The sequence below is a fragment of the Oenanthe melanoleuca genome, chromosome 2 (assembly GCF_029582105.1).
Source record: "Oenanthe melanoleuca isolate GR-GAL-2019-014 chromosome 2, OMel1.0, whole genome shotgun sequence".
NCBI lineage: Eukaryota > Metazoa > Chordata > Aves > Passeriformes > Muscicapidae > Oenanthe > Oenanthe melanoleuca.
In genome coordinates this window covers 9,555,055-9,573,602 of record NC_079335.1, presented here as the reverse complement: position 1 = coordinate 9,573,602, position 18,548 = coordinate 9,555,055, and the positions used below count along the sequence as shown (strand labels likewise).

General features: G+C 40.4%; 1 protein-coding gene across 7 annotated transcripts in view; it reads right to left on the bottom strand.

Moving 5' to 3' along the window:
• Positions 1-6,127: 6,127 nt before the first annotated feature.
• The window catches only part of CYRIB (CYFIP related Rac1 interactor B), a 96,342-nt gene continuing 83,921 nt past the window's right edge, over positions 6,128-18,548 (bottom strand). For 5 of the 7 annotated variants that reach the window (XM_056484403.1, XM_056484402.1, XM_056484405.1 and 2 more), the window contains 9 exons: positions 17,262-17,383; positions 15,502-15,607; positions 14,331-14,467; positions 13,633-13,710; positions 13,422-13,538; positions 12,236-12,315; positions 10,990-11,116; positions 9,370-9,440; positions 6,128-6,998 (listed from right to left, as the gene is read on the bottom strand). In XM_056484403.1, the coding sequence (XP_056340378.1) occupies positions 6,935-6,998; positions 9,370-9,440; positions 10,990-11,116; positions 12,236-12,315; positions 13,422-13,538; positions 13,633-13,710; positions 14,331-14,467; positions 15,502-15,607; positions 17,262-17,383 (902 nt within the window). In that variant the 3' untranslated portion in view covers positions 6,128-6,934. The remainder of the gene's footprint in view (positions 6,999-9,369; positions 9,441-10,989; positions 11,117-12,235; positions 12,316-13,421; positions 13,539-13,632; positions 13,711-14,330; positions 14,468-15,501; positions 15,608-17,261; positions 17,384-18,548) is intronic. The other 2 variants (XM_056484408.1, XM_056484409.1) reach the window with 1 other exon arrangement.

Here is an 18,548-nt window from a genome sequence, read left to right as displayed (position 1 = left end):
TTCTGGATTTTGACACCTCGAACTGCCTATGCAGGAACACCTCATAAACATAACTTCCAGTGCTCAATTAAACTTCAGTTTAAGATGAAAAAGACCTGTCAGTCTGGGCCACTTCAGCGCAGTAACATTTCCTAATGGACACCTCTTGCCCTTTATTCAACCCAGATTAAATATCTCTGAGGAGCCACCCCCCTACACTTCTCTGCAAGATGTTTACATTAGCGTAAGAGAAATGTTAGGAAACTCCTCGTGACATCAGCCAACTTTCCTTCCAATGGCATTAAATCATCATTGAGTCTTCTAGCCAGAACAGTCAATCAGCTGCCACAAAAAGAAATCATCTCTGGCCTGGGCCCCCAAGTGGCATTTCCCTCTCAAGCACTACAAGTAATTTCAAAGATGTACAGTACTGAAGGTAGAGTCTATCACCTTAAAAACAACAGTAAGGATACTAAAGATGAAAAAGGCCAGAAGGCTTCCTTCTGGCTTGAAGACCAGAAGGAGCAAAGTTAGCGTGGCCACATTACTCAAGCTCACATGTCCCAGCAATGCACTCCCACACTGTTTAATTACACCAATACTGATCAGGGGTCACATAGCTGATGATGGGGACATCAGTTTTACACTGCAACATCTCATCACTCTCTACCCTGCAGTTGGACTCATCTCATGTGCCCCTTCACATGATGGGTGTGCTTCCAGCCCACTGGATGAGCTGGATGTGTGTACACACTCCTTTCCCAAGCCTGGACACTGGCCCATCATTTGGCCAATGTTCAAACATCACTTTGACACAATAGGCACATGTGAAATCACGCAATGCAGGAACATGGGGAGCAAGGATAAAATAAGCAGCTCAGTTGTTTCCTTGCCTGCATCCAAGGAGGAGATAGGTCAGGCCACAGATCAGCTCTGACTTGGAGTTGTCTTAGACTACTATGACCACAGAGGTCACCTCTGTCACCTGCAGCAGAAGCTCTCCCTGCTTCTGAGGATGGGGACATCAGTGATACATCCTGAATGGCAAGGAAGGGGAGAATGCAGAGAAACATTCCTCTGGAGACCTTGGGATCAACAAGACTTCACCAGCTCTAATGAGAGAACCCCACTGCAGGAACCAGGACAGGGCACAGCACTTCTATATCTCACTTCATCATGGTGAGCCAGGTGCTTGGAATTCCTCACCTCAACGACTGGGCACCTCTGCTCCCTGCAGGAACGTGCTGGCTGCAGCACAGGGCTCAAGCATGAGAGGGAAAGCAGGGCCCTGGGGCAGGAGCCTGCAGGGGGTAGCAGACTGCTGCAGTTCACAGCACACTGCTGAGGGCGAGAAGACAAATACACCTCCTGAATGTTTCCAAATCCTCTCGCACAAACTGAGGTCTCAGGAGACCTCCTAAGACCTGTCCTCGAGAATTCCTTAGAAACACATGGAAGATAACTGACAGCACCAACACATTTCCATATACAAGACAGGTAAGATGAATGCTTTCAAAAGGAAGACAAAGGGTCTTGGGTGAAGCTGCAGCTGTAGAACAGACATGGTTGAGCAGGGCAGCGGAGGAAAGCCTGCAAGTAAGTGTGGCCCTGGGAGCTCCAGGACAACTCACACATAAGGGCAACCTCAGGAACCATGTTCATGACACACCAATTCTGTGTAACTTGTTACCAGCCTACCATGCACTCCAGCATTTGCTGGCGAAATAATTACAGCAGTGAGTCCACATAATGAAACATCCAAGGGTTCAAGTGATTCAGCAGTGTCAGCTGTATCTGACATCTCTCTGCAGCACATGGCATCCCTGTATATGTTCAGGAGATCAGAAAGAGCAGTGCTTAATCTGGCATCCCCTTGAGAAAACTCGATTCTATCACTTGACCAAGTCTTGTAATTTTTGACACACATGCAGTAACTTGGTAACTTCACCAATGGCCCAGAACCCACAAAGCCCCACTCCTCACTGCTACAGCTGAGACAGAGTCCATAGCATCACACAGAGACAGGGTCAGCTTATACCTGGCTAGATTTGCTCAACAGCTACAGCCCTTTGTTGTAACCTTGACAGAAGAGGTAACCACCTCTGTCCAGCCATCTTTACCACAGTAATAAAACTGAGGGATGAGACCAGCCTGAAAGGGTTTATTAGCAGATCACTGGCCAGTTGGTTGCAATCACCCAGTTTTTAAATATCCTGTGTGATAACAATTCATTACAAAATTCATATGCAAATTGATACCATGAACTTTATACTGGGATTGCTTTAGTCCTTGCTCCACTGCCCCCAAGCTGCTACTATGGATCTGCCAGTAGGCATTAGACTGAGCTCGGGAGAAGAGCTCAAAAAATTTTCCTTAGGCTGGTAAAAAGACCAAAAGGGCAAGAGGAAAGAGTTTGGTAATCTAGAGCTAGTTTTCTGTTTTGACAAAAGAAGCTGCTTCACAGAATTATTTCTCCAGATTTTGAGAAATAAGCAATCTCATCACTACAGCCAAAAAAGGCACCCTCAAGGATGGCTCCTGCATCCAAGAGGACTTGTGACTACACAGGGGACATCACAGTGAACCTCCTACTGACACACTCCTCAAATTCCACAATTAGCTACAAACTCACAGCAACTGCCTTAACTACTTCTCACTAGTTATTCCACCAGGGACAGAAAGTCAACACCAAGCTCAGCAAACTCAAAGGAAAGGAAGATGAGCAACCTTCAAGTGAAGCAGCAGTCTGAAGAGTAATAACATCCCTGCTGCAAAAGACATGCTGGCATTGGCTGTGCAAGCCAGGAGAAAAGCTGCTGTCTCTGCAGGAGAAAGCAGACAAAGGGCAGTTCATCCAGAATGCAATGTTTGCACAGGAATGCTCCAAGTCCACATGAAACAAGACCATTTCAGGGACCTCCTCTCCAGATCTGTTCCAATCATAATAAAACTACACAGAAAAACAGGCAGCATTTCTGGTGAAGTGAAATCCCAATGTGGTTTATTAACAGAAGATATGGACATTTTTTTAAGAGACATTTCCATAATTTAAATTGAAATTTAAGGAACTGAAGTCAACATCACTTAAGCAGGCCGGTACTACAGAACTGCAGAAACATCCCAGAGCTTGGGGGTGGCACACACTGCCAGCCATGCAGCCTCTTTACTGTCTGTGACACACACCACTGTAAATGTTTCCCCCAAGACACATCTGTGCCTGGAACCTGAGGCTCACAAGAAAGGAGCAATAGTGTTTACACACAGAGACAGCACCATGAGGAAAAGCCCCTTCATCCACAACAGCTACAGGCTGGTTACACCAGCTCACAGCACAGGGAGGGTGGCTAATTTGAGCACAGCATTTATTTTAATCATTGAGGGCTACCCAGCCCAGCCCCCCCAAAATTACAGGCTATCACACACAACAGGGTGGTGCCATCCAAACAGTGCAAATTTCCCCCCAAAACTTACACAGAGGCTGTTTAGTGACCCATACCTGGTGCTGAGCCTGCCAGGCTCTCCTGTCCACTGGCACAGGTAAAATGAAGGGGGCAAGATTAAAGCATGGTTTTGCAAGGAACAAAAGCTTGTTTAGGAACACAGAGCAGTTTCAGCTCAAAACTGCAAACAGCTGATGCCTGGTGCACTGGAAGAGCCTGTTTTCTTGGAAAGCTCATGAGTGGGGAAGCTTGTGGAGCAGTGGGCCAGCCAGCTCCAAGGCAAACCAGCTCTAATCTCCCGTCCCAGCTGCGAACACAGAGAAACTGCAGAACACAAATGCCAGAAGAAAAAAAGGAAAGCTCCAATTATTCTCAGACCACAAGAACAACGATGTTTGAAAGCAAAGATGCTGTCAGGGCAGCAGAAAGGAAGATCTGTCCAAAACAGCCAACTGAAGTAATTGTGTTGTTTTAGTCAGCAGCCACTGAGGCAAGGCAAAGAAATCTGCTGTATGGCTGGTTCTGCCACAACAGCACTCAGGCCTGATTTACTGTTTCAAGTGTTTTTCAATAAAATCAGAAGTAAAAACTGTCAGATACACAAGTTGTGCTTAAAACTCATTCTCTGTAAATTAGCTTTCCTTTAGAAAGCGTTACTTACAAAAAGTAATACTGAAGGAACATGATTTGCTCTTCCTGGGATCATTATTCCTTAACTGTATTTGCAGCAACAAGGCTGACACAATATTTTTTTTTTCGGGGTGATGAACTGATGAGGACAATTTCCCTTTCAGATCCCTGCAGAAGGGTCAATTGTATACAGTTTGTAGCATTCACACGATTCTGGGAAAGATTTTTTTTCCTTTTTAAAAATCTCCAAAAAATCCAGTTTTGTCTTTCCTCAGCTTGATTCAACTGTTATATTGCCAAAAGGATAAGTATCATGTCAAAATAAGAGTATTTTATTCCTGTGGCCAGCAAAGCACATGGGTTGGTTTCTCTGTGACAGAGACCCTGGCTAAGCATCTTTTCCCAGAAAGAAAAAAACGTATTGCCCTAAGAGAGATGGATATACAGATACCACAGCACACACCAGAAGTCTTCAAGTGTCACAATTTGCACTTTTGCAGATCTCTTTTTTTTAAAACAAAGAAAAGATAAAAAGGAACACACTTCTTGATGGTGCAGAAGGAATATCCATAGGAAATCAAGCATGGTCACACTGATACATTGTACCTGGAGCCAGCATGCTATGCAAACCCACAAAACCAAACTTGTCCACCAAATAAAGCTGAGGGACTCACACTTGCTGCAGGCTTCAAGTCTCCTTTCCAGAACACTGACAACCCATGTTGGGCATAATCACAACAGTGCCACACACAAGGAGCACTAAGGCTTGCTCATCAGTGCAAAACATGCCACTTCCCAGTTTCCTAGTCATTCTCAATTCTTGTTCTTACAGAACACCAGACTGGGTAAGGCTGGAAGGGACCACACTGGCTGATCTGGTCCAACCTCTCTGCTCAGGCAGGGTCATCCCAGAGCACATGGCACAGGATTGGTCCAGACAGTTCTTGGATATTTCCTGTGAGGAAGATTCCACACCCTCTCTGGGGAACCTGTGCCAGTGCTCAGTCACCCACACTGTAAAGTTTCTTCCTCATGTTCAAGTGGAACTTGCTGGGCATCAGTTTCTGCCCATTGCCTCTTGTGCTGTTGCTGGGCACCACTGAGCAGAGCCTGTCCATGCTCTGACACCTCCCCTTAGGTACTGATGCACATTGATGAGGTCCCCTCTCAGTTTTCTCTTTCCAAGGTTGAACAGGCCAAGCTCCCTCAGGCTTTCCTTGTGACAGAGATGCTCCAGTCCCTATGCTGGACCCACTGCAGGAGCTCTGTGTCTGCCTTGTCCTGAGAAGCCCAGAACTGGAGACATCACTCCAGGTGAGGCTGCAGAGGTCTGAGTAGAGGGACAGGATCACTTCCCTGCCCTGCTGGCAGAGCTCTTCCTAATGCACCCCAGGACACCACTGGCCCTGGCCCCCAGGGCACTGCTGGCTCATGGACAGCTGTCCCCATCCAGAGCTGCTTTCCAGCAGGTCAGTCCCAGCCTGTGCTGGTGCCCAGGGTTGTTTCTCCCCAGGTGCAGGATCCTGCATCTGCCTTTGCTGAATTTTAGACAGTTCCTCTCTGCTCATCTCTCCAAACTGCCATGGCCCTTTGGAATGGCTGTAATTTTCCCCCTTCAATCCTTTCCCTCCCCAAAGAGCTTTAATTTCTTCTCCAACCTATGTAAGACTTGTTGCTATAAATTGTTACCCTAAGAAGAAACATTGTTTAGTAAGCTGTGATTATTCAGATTTTACACAGTACAAATACCTAGATCCACAAGAGTACACAGCAGAACAGAGCAAGGGGAGCTCATCTCCCCACCACTGGTATGGAAAGAGCCCAGTGTGCAGGGTCATTTCTGATGGCTGTACTGAGCAGACAGCATGGGTAGCCCAGATGCAGGTTCCTCAGCAATGTCCACTGGGATCTGTATGGATTGCACCAACTTCCACCTCACAAACCCTACCTGAGTAATAATTACCAGGGAGAGGGAAACAGCACAGAGTGGAGTGCAAGAACCCTAAAACACACTAGGCTTAAATCAGTGGATTAGGCAAACTGGTTACTGGTAATGAAACAGCAGAGTTTTCACTATATAAAATTTATAAATTTATTTTTTTGTAAAAATCCAAAGGGCACGAAGACATCTCACTCAAAATACTGGTAAATCAAACCACACTTAGAAAAATGAAAGCTGATTTTATTATCTTATCCACAGCCAATCATTTGACATGAACATGCATACGTAATTTTGCTACGCACACACCACAGTTTAACGTTAGTTATTCAAGGTTAAACATACAACATACATCCTTACAAAAATGAGTCAAAATGCAAACGTAACTTTTAAACAAAACAGTTTTTACTCATTTAAAAAAACTTTTGTGTTGGGTACCATTTTGTACAAACACAGTTAAACAAATCTGCTTTTAGTTTCCTCATGGTTGCACATGAAAATAAGCTGCAATAGAAAATGAAGTCATCAAGGAATTTTTAAATAGCAGAAGTAGGCAGTCTTGCCATGCAGAAGAAGCAATATTAAATATTAGTTTTTCAAAAAAAGAAAAAAAACCACAAGTTTAAAAATATTTAGTTCAAGTCACAAATCTTTCCCCAGTACAGAGAAATCCAAATGCAACGCATAATTAGCTGCCACTTAGGATGGCTATTCTGAAAAGTAGAAATACTTTCCAGAATTGATAATTTTCATTGATTTGGCACAGAAAAGAAGTCTGAGCTTACTTAGGTACAAGAAAGTGATTAAAAAAAAGAGTAAACAGGAAGAGAGAAAATAAAAGCAAGAATGAACGAGATAGTAGTTGCAATCACTAAAAAAAAAAAAATCTGTGCATCTCAGTCATTGCAGAATACTGTCTACAGCAGGTGCGAATTCCAGGTAATTGTTATTGCAACATGGATTTAATTTGCTTGGAGGTAGTCTCATCATTCAGATGCTTTGTTGTGTACCTAAACACAGAAATAAAGTCAAGATGAGCATAAATGCTATTACACTTTAGCTTATAAATGTGTAATTTCTTTGTTTATGGCTCAACCTGACTGAACCAGAGCAAAACCCTCAGGCATGGATCATCACCCACTCCATGGTCACCGAGAACACAAGTCAGACATTCTGATCATAAAATGATATTACCAATCAGAACTATAATCTAGCAGCCTTGCAGCAAGGAGAGCTCAAAATAAGCCTCAGCTGGACATTGGTATTCACAGTAAACTCACAGTACCACTTGTGACAGGTAATTATTATCCATCAGACTACCTGAGGGCTCTGCTCATAGGAAACATCTTCAAATAAGACAGCTTGAGAAACTCTTCAAAACTTCCAGTGACCAACCTTCCTGGGATCCCTCAATGACAATGGATTTAATCACTTTTCAGCCTAATTTACTGCTTAGTAGACTGTGCTGGTAAAACTGAGGAGCATACACATGTGCTTATTTCAGCTCCTTCCCCTTTCAAAATTCTCTAGGATAATAGCACACTTAAATAAAAAAATAGCTATCTCTTTTTTTAAAAGATATCCTTGCTGCAGGCTTTTTGTATGATTAATTTCCCTGATCTTCCTTCCTAACTAATCATGTAAAAGCAAATAAAACTTACTTCATAATTTAAATTTAACATGTTAAATTAGCACTTTCATTGCTATCCACAACTGCAGTACTATTTTACTTGTTCACTTGATAAATATATAATGACTTTTTAGTTTAGAAGTTAATAATAATGTAGATTTCAGCACTTTTTTGGTAATTTATACTTTCAACAATGAAGCAACCTAAGGCTTTCTGAAATCCTGAAAAGTTATTGCACTTGGTATTCCACCCATGTGAAAAAGCTGAACATGATTACAATACTCAGATGAATTTGAAATTACAAAGAGCTGATCTCCCTCCAAAATCAGTATCACCTTCTATTTGTTTTTGAAACACATTATCTGTCTCTTGGGAAAACACAAGGACTTCTCACTGCTCCAGAACCAAAGACTTAGATTTGGATATAATTTGTCATGATGACATCTTGAACCTGTTTTCATCACATGAGCACACAGCAGCTCACCCCTGCACCTCTTCCTAACAATTCCAAACATGGTTTAAAGAAGATTTAAATATCCTACCCAGAGAGTAATCATATGTACAAAAATCAGGACTGTTACAGCATCCATGCATGGAAAGGGTTGGAGCAGGGAAAGCACAGCCTGAGAGCACAGACTGCTCACCACAAAGTTAATTGTATAATTAAAAGTTAATGTTAATTAAAGTTAATGTCACTGCTCAGTGCAGGGAGCACCTGAACTACACCTTACATAGTGTCAACAATGCTGGGAAAAATGGGCTGCTAATAAAGACTGGTGATCATGGCAGCTGCAATCACAATAAACTAGTCAGAAATAAATGCAAATGCAGCATTTTCCCTTTGGAAGCCTGTTTTTACTGATCACCATCTCAAAGACTGATCATGTTACGAAGTTCAGAGATGAACATGATTCTAGCATGGAAATAATCATGATTTTTCAAATTAGGCACGGATTTAAAAAAAAATTAACTCATAATCTGAAACTCTGCAAAAGAACCCACCTACAATACCACATTACTTAACTCCTTACTACACCATGACACAAAAAATAAAGAGAGCAAATGAAATTGAAGCAGCTTCACTACAGATAAGGAACACAAATCACAGCTGCACAATTTCAGACAAGACAAACTAAAGCTTCCACATTCCAAGCAAGTGCATAAGTAACAACACCAGTTACAATTATTTATTACCAAAGTAATGATACTTTTCCAAGTAAGGACAAGAACAAAGACTTCATCTGCCTATCACATTTTTGCATTTTTTGCCACTTCTCCCATGCTGGACACCCACAAAACAAACATGTGAATGACTATAGATACAGCTTTACAACCCCAGTTAGCAGGTTTCAGATTAATATACTGAATTATTGATTTTTCTTTACTTCTCCAATTAATGTGGCAAATTCTTGGCTAGTCTGTTCTGCAGCAGAGACTGGAGACTTTAGTTCTTTCTAAGAAGGAACAATTTCTAGTTACTTACCATGCCATACTGACTCATTGTTAACCTGCATGCATGGAAAAAGTGATCTTAGAATGAACAACTGCAAATTCACAACCCTGTTAAAACACAGAGGCCTCTTCATACATCCTTGTCTCAAGTCACACTAGAAGATAAGCCTGCAATAATTACATTCACTATTCCCTGAAACAGCCACTGAATACTTTGCTGTAAAGAAAATGCCCCTGGACAGTTCATGAAAATTCACAACAAAATATTAAAAAACCCCTCAAGAAACAAAAAGGAGTACCTGAGAGCATTTAGAAGGCCTTCTACACTGTTAGGAGGCTGGTCTTTAAGAACTTTGATGCATCCTTTCATCTAGGAGTTAAAAAAATTACAGTTTTTTTCCATGCTAATACCTTCTGAGTTCACAAGAATGTTTTATATTCAGTATGCCAAAGATCAAAAATAAGTATTTAAAAATAGCAGCAGTGTAAAGACATTTTCTGGATATTAAAAAGGAATTAAACTTTCATTATTACATGTTCCTATCACAGACTGGCTTAGCTGCTTAAAAAGCTGCATTAAGTGCACCCTCAGCAACTCTGCTGATGACACCAAGCTGTGTGGAGTGGCTGACACTCTGGAGGGGAGGGGAGGCACCCAGAGGGACCTGGACAGGCTGGAGAGGTGGGACCTGTGAACATCATGAAGCTCAACAACTCCAAGTGCAAGGTCCTGCAACTGGATCAGGGCATCCCAAGCACAAACACAGGCTGGGCAGAGAATGGACTGGGAGCAGCCATGAAGAGAAGACTTGGGGGTGTTGTTGGGTGAGAAGTTCAACACAACCCAGCAAAGTGCTCTGGCAGCCCAGAAAGCCAACACTGTCCTGGGCTGCAGCAAAAGAAATGTGGCCAGCACAGCAGGGGAGGTGATTCTCTACCTCTCTCTGCTCTTGGTAAGACCCCACCTGGACCCAGCTCTGGTGTCACCAGCAGAAAAATGACATGGCCATGCCAGAGTGAGTCCAGGAGGGTCATGAAGATGGTCAGAGGCTGGAACACCTCTCCTGTGAGGAAAGGCTGAGAGAACTGGGGCTGTTCAGCCTGGAGAATGCTCTGGAGAGACCTCAGAGCACCTTCCACTTCCTCAAGGGGGCTACAAGAGATGGAAAGAGTACATTTTACAAGAGCATGCAGTGATGAGGGAGAATGACTTTGAATGTTGTGGCTGCCTCATCCCTGGAAGTGCTCAAGGCCAGACTGGACAGGGCCTTAATCAACCTGAACTAATGGAAGGTGTCCCTGTCCAGCAGGGGGTGGAACTGGATGATCTTTAAGGTCCCTTCCAACCCAAACCATTCTATGATAACTTCACTGAACTTTCAAGCTCTGCTTTATCAAACTTAAAAAATTGGAACTGTGAGCAAAAATACATATTTATTATAATTCCATTAAGAATTATTACATTCAGCCAGTGAAATAATGACCAACTGTAATTCATACAACAGCTAATGCTTCCTTTGAAATAGCCACAAAACCACACAGATTAACAGCATGTACCCACAGGCTTACTGTCAAACAACAGGAGAAAGTTACAAGTGTGGTGGATGGTGAACTGAGCTACTCACCCATCAGTGAGGAACAAGCCAGGGGCTGTTGTTACTTTCTGATCTGGACCTTTCAAGACAACCACTGCTTAAAAGTATTTCTAGACACTACCTGAATTACATAAAAACAGATTTTTCATCACCCACTCGAAGTCCTAGTTTGTATTTCTCAATACTTAAATATATATTTTTGCTCACAGCTACGTGTTTAGCACCAATCCAGTGTATACATCTGCTACTAGAACCTGCAAGCCAGAAAAGGAACCTACACACAATTTAAATACTCAGGAGATTATTTAGCAGCAGTAAACTTACATCAATTTTTGAAGTTTTGGCAAAAGCGCCCACTGGATGCACGTGGTCATAGAGTATGATGACACCCACCATTACCCTCAGACAGAATGATACTGTTTCCTCATTTGTAAACCTGCTTCTGTATTCCCTGGAATTTAAACATACAGCTTATTATCTATGAAACACAGGACAGTACATACTAGTAACACCCAAATCAAGATTAAAGGGAAAAATTCTACTATAAATCCTCAGAGAAAAAACAAACAAACAAACAAACCCAACCAAATTCACCAATCCCAAACTTTTGAGAATTTTCTACATTCCTTTCAATAACCTGCCAGAAGTCATATGATTGTTTAGAAAGTTACCTGAAGATTAATAAATATTCTCAAACCTAAAACAGGATCCTACTTCTACATCATTTGGGTTTTTTCAGAGATAAAAAAAGATTAAAACAATACAAACTTTGTCTTCAGTGCTTCCTACACTTCTCCCTGCCACCTTCTAATATACACCCGAACTTCTGACTTAGAAAAAAACAAGGTAGGCTAATGGACAACCTTTAACTGCTTTTTTAAATGGTATAGTCCATTCCTAAGAAGAGTAAGAGTATAAATACTTGGAGCTCTTAAGGTACTCCAAAACATATGTCCTGTTGTATTTGGACAGAAATTTTTTTTAAAAGACACAGCTCATGCCCCAGTGATTTTATCAATAGAAAGCTATTTAGAACACAGGAGAAACAGATTTAAAAAATAATCAAAGATTAATCTGACTTTGGTAATACTCCCAGTGCCTCTTAAACGTACAGAAGACAACTGACTGCCTTCATGCCTAGAAGTTGTCGCTTAATTCCCCTGAGAGGAGCACTGTCATTTTGTCAGAGCCATCAGCCAGACCAGTCAGCAAGGACATACCAACCAGAGCAATGCCCAAAGCCCCTCTTTCAGGAGGCCCTAGGCAATCATGCTCAAATAGTCTATTGCTCTGAATTATACATGAGAAAACCACTTATAAAGAGCACCAAGAGGTTGCCTAGCTTCCATAGCCACTCTATTTTTAAATATTAATATGTTCAGAAAAGTAGACCACATGATTTGTGTGGCTGGCAAAATGAAACAAGGTGGTTTCATGTCAGTGTAAACAACTAGGCTGGTAAAAAGGAAACATTACAACTCCTAATTACTCCAATTATATTTCTTTCATGCATCACAGGTCTGAAGCAGAGAGGTGACTCATGCCCAACCCAAGCAGTGTTTGTACTCACGGAGTTTCCAGCATGACCCTGCACACACTTGCCATGGTGCTTAAACAATCTGTTGTATTCTCTATTGGTAAATTTTTATTCTGCAAAAGAAGGTTAACAGTTTCCACAATTCAATTACTGTGAAATACTCTCCTACAAAATCTAAGTCAAATCAGTTATCTGCTAGCATAGCAATGTGGAACAATTAAACACATTGACACAACTATGGTCAGTCAGATAATCTTGAACTGTTTTTTGTTGTTTTTTTTTTAATGTTACCATGCAGATTAGCAATTTACAGAGTGAAAGCTAGCACATGGGTTTTGCCTGCTTGTTTGTAGTCAAGGAACCACACCCTTGAAATGATTGACTTTTGGAAAGTTTTGAAATAATCATCTAACCTGCTCCTCCAAGGATAAAAATTTCTATAGCCAAATATATCCATCTGCTGTAATAGCAAAAGTCAAAATTGTACCAGACAACTATCACAAATAAATGTAAAATAACAGGACAGTTTTCTTAAGGTATTTCAAGCAGAACACAGGGGAAAAAAATCATTAAAAGACAGATGTAACTTTGCATTAATCATGTACGGCACAGTTATTTTCTATTAATAAAGAGTGAGCATTCTTTGCATATAAGCCAAAAATCATCACAGTTACCAGAAGGCAACAACTACTTGTAGAGACTGGATTTTACAACCAATATTTATTTAGGTAGTCAAGGATAAATAGGGATGCATCAAAACGTTGAAATACTTTTCCTTCTTCCTTTTGCAATAATGTAGTATACTTGACTTTACACAGAAGAGTTTACAAAAGAGTTTTGGGATGAAGAAGAGGAAGCTACATTTCAATTCCATTCCCTATTTCAAGCAGAGAATCAAGCTGTTTCCTTTTCAATCTTCCAAAACTTCTGCTCTAAACCACACTGCAGGCAAAATACTTACCTGTCCCAGCTCCCTGTTTAAGGAAAACCATCACTACAGATGTGACACTATTAACTTTTGGGAACTTATACACAAAGTGCCTGGCTGGAGTCCCTAATTCTACAGCATCTGAGAAAGACATTACATTTCCTGAGGCTCCAATCCCCAAGTTTTATTTCTAGAAGCCAGATTAGGCCTGGTGCTGTTTGTGTTGCCCATTATGTCTATCCCCGTAGTGCTCTGAAGCACATTATCCAAGCCATAAATTTATACTCTTACCTCTGACACAAACTTTGTTGTGGCATCACTTAAGGTTTTCAACATTGGCGTTGCTTCAGCATAAAATAAAGACATTCTGTTTGCCAACTCATTATTTACTTCATTTTCTCCCTCTGCCTAAAAAACAGAAGAAAGGGTTTAGTTGTTCTGTCCATGGAGAAGAGAGGAGGTAGCAGAACACTACATTTCATCTTATCCAAGGGTTACCTACTGGGACATTGTTAATCCTCATACGGCTCAGAGTTCTTCTGTAGTAGCTGAAGTCATTCTGTATAGCAGGATTTGTCATCTATGCAGATATGCAAGAGAGCAAGAGAGTTGTGACAGATTCAAGAAAAGTAAGGATAAGTTTTTATAAAATATAATACACCCAAAAAAGAAAACATTCAGCTTCCTAAAGTGAAGCAAAAAGGCCTGTCACATGCTGGGAACTGGAAAACATAACATAAAGCTTTCTGGTTTCTTATATTCAGAACAAGCTCCAACAGGAAGACAAAAGGAGCAGTCTCCTAAAGTTGGAAATAAGTAGGTTGAAAAAAATTGCTTTGCTAATTTGACTCCAAGTATCAGACCAGCAAATTAATTATCATTTCAGCTTAGTTCTTTGCACATTAGCAAGAAAATAGCTGGACTATGGGTGCACACAAGCTAAAAGCAGCAGCATTATCCCAAGTGATATGCCAAATTTGGGTGAAGAAACATGACTAATGTGAACAACAAGTGCCTAAAGCTAATATGATATTTCATCTGCTTTCCAGTTTAATCTAACTCTAGGTCACGAGATCAAGCCAAGCATATTGGATATTTGAGTATGCACTGCACATTCTCTTCCAGAACAAGACACAACCCAGATTGCTTCAGTAAACAGACCTGGCTGCTTCTTCTAGCCCTCTGATTACAAGTTCTTACCTTGAGCTCATCAAACCGGAGTGTAAAGTGAAGAATTTCTGCAAACTGCTTAGCAAGAGCCTGCTCTCGCTCCAGGTGTTGTGTAGGGGAATAGGGAGTGCTCGTCAGGGCTCCCAGCAGGCCCCGCAGTCCTGCCTCTGCAACAACACAACAGCAGTTTGCAACACACAGCTGCACCTCTGCTTGGCTCCAGACTGGCTGACACTCTGCATGCTGGACTTAAAATACACAGCTGCCAGAATACATGGTGATTAATAATAAAGGGACTTGCCTGTCTATGTGTCAACTGCTGTCATATTTACATACAAATTGCTGTACAGACAGGTCTCATCAGCGCTGACAGCCACTAAAAAAACTAACTGAGAAGTTTTACTCAAGCTTTGTCTGCAACATTTGTGTAGAATATATTTCAATAACCTGTTACTGAAAGTCTATTAGCAGATTTCAGCCATTAGGAGAACCCAGAATACAAGGGGCACATAGCTGTAAGCAGAAGTCATGCCATATTTAAGACAAATTTATAATCCAGGTTCCTGTTCATCTTCTTGAGAAAAATACTTCATCCACTTTAAAAGCAGAACTTGCCTGCAAAAAGTTTCCATGTTTTAAATACAGTTTTTTACAAGCTATGTTAAGAGATTTGATTAAAAGTGAGATAACAATAGAAAGTTGGTCTGTTGTTATTTCACTTTCAATGTTTTTAGAAAACAAGTCTCATAGGTTTATTACCATAGCCACCACATCACTGAGTTTCAGAAGAGGCATGAAGCACCACCTCAAGTATTGCATGTATACGAACCAAGACATTTCCACCCAGCAAATTATTTCTGATGTTTGAGGAGAAATAATAGAGCCTAAGTACTCTTGGTATCAGAAACACTGACAATTAATTCCTGATTATTTAGTCTGCTAATTTCCAGTCAATCAGCTGGTTACTGCTTTCCTGAGTTACTAAAGCAGTAGAGGGAGAGTAACAAGGACGATCCCATTCTCTCTCTCCTCTCAGGTATCCAGTGAAGCAAGTTTGCTGTCATCCAGTGTATGGAGGAATCTGTGCAATATGAGCTGTTTTCCACAAAGGAGTTGACCTAGATGTGATCACATCTGAATATGGCAAATATACTAATTAATGAAGACAAAAAAACCCCCAAGTTAACACCTTCCCATTTACCTAGTCTTTGAGAAAATTCATAGAATTTCTTTAGTTTGCCTACTAGTGGAACAACTGCACCCCATGCCTTCTCTTGGAGCTTCTCATCATTTGGATGCTGTATTGCCTTAAATCAGAAAAAGAGAGGAGAAAAGTATGCTTAGATTGGGAAAAACTGATGCACTGCTGACAAAACCACCCCAAATAACAAAACACAAAAAACCAAAACACCTATGCAGGACAATTGTTTGAAGAGCTAATAATTAAAAAACTACCCACTAAGAAGTTTTCAGTTGAGAGACAAGCATGTACTAACCCATGTCTGTTCCAAAAAGGTCTAAAAATTTGTGTTGAAAGTAAGCATCCTGAACAGGAAAATAACTTGGAGAGAGTATAAAGAAATGGTTAAAAATCAAGTTATTTAGATAAGAAAATTTACATATCCAAATCTAGTTAATTCAAATTAACAACTTTACTGTGCTTACTCCAAGCAAAAAAATCTAGCAATCAAAACCGCATCTTAATGTTGGTATCACTAATTACCAAATTTGCAAAGAAAAAAATTGCTATGAAACTCAGGCTAACTACTACAATAGGAACATTTAAGCATAATCAACAACATAAAGCACCAACAGGACATAGCATATACCACAGCTTTGAGGGACAGACTTATAGACTTTGTCTTTACAGTTAACTTCCAGACATAATACCTTAAATTCAACCTCTCCAGTTAGCAACTGAAAATGTACTAATAAAACAGAAATAAAAATGCTCACAACTCTTGTGCAGCATTTTCACTGTCAAATTCTTGATTTCAAGAACTGCTTCAGTCAACCATGGGCTGTGGCTTGCAGCACACTCCTCTCTGGTCCTAGAAAGTTTCCTTCCTGCCATGTCTAATTCCTCTCGGAGGGTCTTTCTCCTTTCTCCATGGCATCTGCAGACACACATTCCTGCCTGACCCCACAGCCTGTCCCTGAACACGCTCCTTCCTTGAAGAACAAGTATCTCCCCTCCCAAGGGTGTTGTGTGACACAGTTATCCTTCTTAAACCTACCTAATCAACTCAATGGAGAGAAAAACTCTCAAAGCTGAATGGCTTTGAGTATCTCAAATTGCTATGGAGTGAGTAGAGACTCCTCCTCTCTAACACTATTTCTTAAGGGTATGTTACACTGAGTAACTCCTTCCTTCATGAGTAAAGCAACCCCCATTGCTGCATGTGAAGAAGAACAAAGGGGTTGGGAGAATATTTATTCCACCCTTTATTAAACAGAAAAAAAATATGGAATGACATTCTGTACAGGAACTTTGCTTCTGTTCCAAACATCTACTTTAGTAAATAAAAGCCAATTAAAAGGGATTGAAAGAAGATGCCTTTTGTATTAGGATTACCAAACCAGGCTTCTCCAGTTACCATACAAGAGGATGTCAACACTCAGAATTGGACTGTAGTCACACCACACTCTTTCCAAATTCACTATTAATTCAAGAAGAGTTTATGTGGGAATACAAAGAAAAATCAATAGGAATAATACCCCAAAAACTCTGAGAAGCATCATTTGCTATTACATATGTGGATTAATATGATGGAAACAAGCAACATCTGTTTTGCTGTTAAAAAGAAACATTCCAGAGCAGAAATTTAAGACAGTGATTTTAACAGACAACATGCTCTGCCAAAACAGCTCCTGCAAGCAAAGTTAAACCCCAGCAGTATTTGGTTAGGATCAGACAATGAACAACCACAGGTTGTGCACAGTTGTAACGCTCTAGCTCACCTCTCGTATTTCATGGCCAGCTCCTCTATATGACTGCAAGTCTTCCAGTATTCCTTCTGCATCCTTTAACACTACATTCACCTGATTATAAATTTCCTTTTCAGATTCTGTAGGTTGGGCATCTAAACAGCAGAACATATTAAATGTATATATATTTATTTTTAACAACATGGAATTCAATAGGCACACCATCACCTAGAGGACAAATTCTTCATGCAGTAACTCATCAAGAATTTTCATTCTCTGAAGAGCTACTATAATGTATAAGGAACTCCCAACTGTACAATATAATTGAATAATTGTATCCATTTTAGTAGTCTCTTCATTTACCATCCCAAAAATTCACTAGATTCTATCTTCTTGACTTATTTAAAACTCAGTTAGGAGAAGAAATCCTGATGAGTTGTCTTTATGACAATCATATAATCTCACCTTGGGGTGCAGTAGAGGCTCACTGGGAGTAACTCAAAAGACACACTCACTACAGATAGCACAGGAGGTGTCCATGTCTACTGTTATCTAGAAACACTGCATCAGATTATTTTCCATATTGTCTGCCTCATCTTTAACTGCTTGGGAAAGGAGCCACCTTTTACTTTTAAATATATTTAATTCTTAAAACATATTCTTTACTGCACTCATCAAAAAATCAGAGCTGAGAACAGAAAGATCTAGTGTGAGCTTGTGTAGGGCTTTTTTTTTTTTTTCCCCTGTCTTTAAAGATATAAGCTGTCTCCTGTATTTTTTCTAATTAGCTAAGGGCTTTCCAGAAGTATATTGGGTCACAATTTCAAAAAGCTAAATAGACATCTTTAAAGAAACGTGATTCTGCAAGAAGTATGTTTTGAGAAGAATCAACAAAAGTTTTTAACCTTTAAAAATAATCAGCTAGGACAAGTATCTCAGACATGGTTTAACTGAACAAAATTTTTTTCTTTTAAAATGCTGATGGAATCTATAAGGTTAGTTCCTTTTAGACTCATATTTAAAAAAAAAAAAAAAAAGTTAATTACTAAAGTTCTTGTAAAAAACCCACTTCTCTGTTAACATGGGCAAAATATGTTATGGAATAAATATAATTGTATTTTAGTCCATTATTTCCAATGCCAAAAATCAGGGTATTAACAACAGATTCTTTTTTATAGGGACAGACAAAAGCTATCCAAGGACAATATATCCTCATGACTTTGTGCAGTGTGAAGAGTCTGGAAAATGTCTTTTTAGAAGTGCTTTTTCCATGATCCATATGTACAACTTCCCATGGAAGTTAGGTACATCTTTACATTT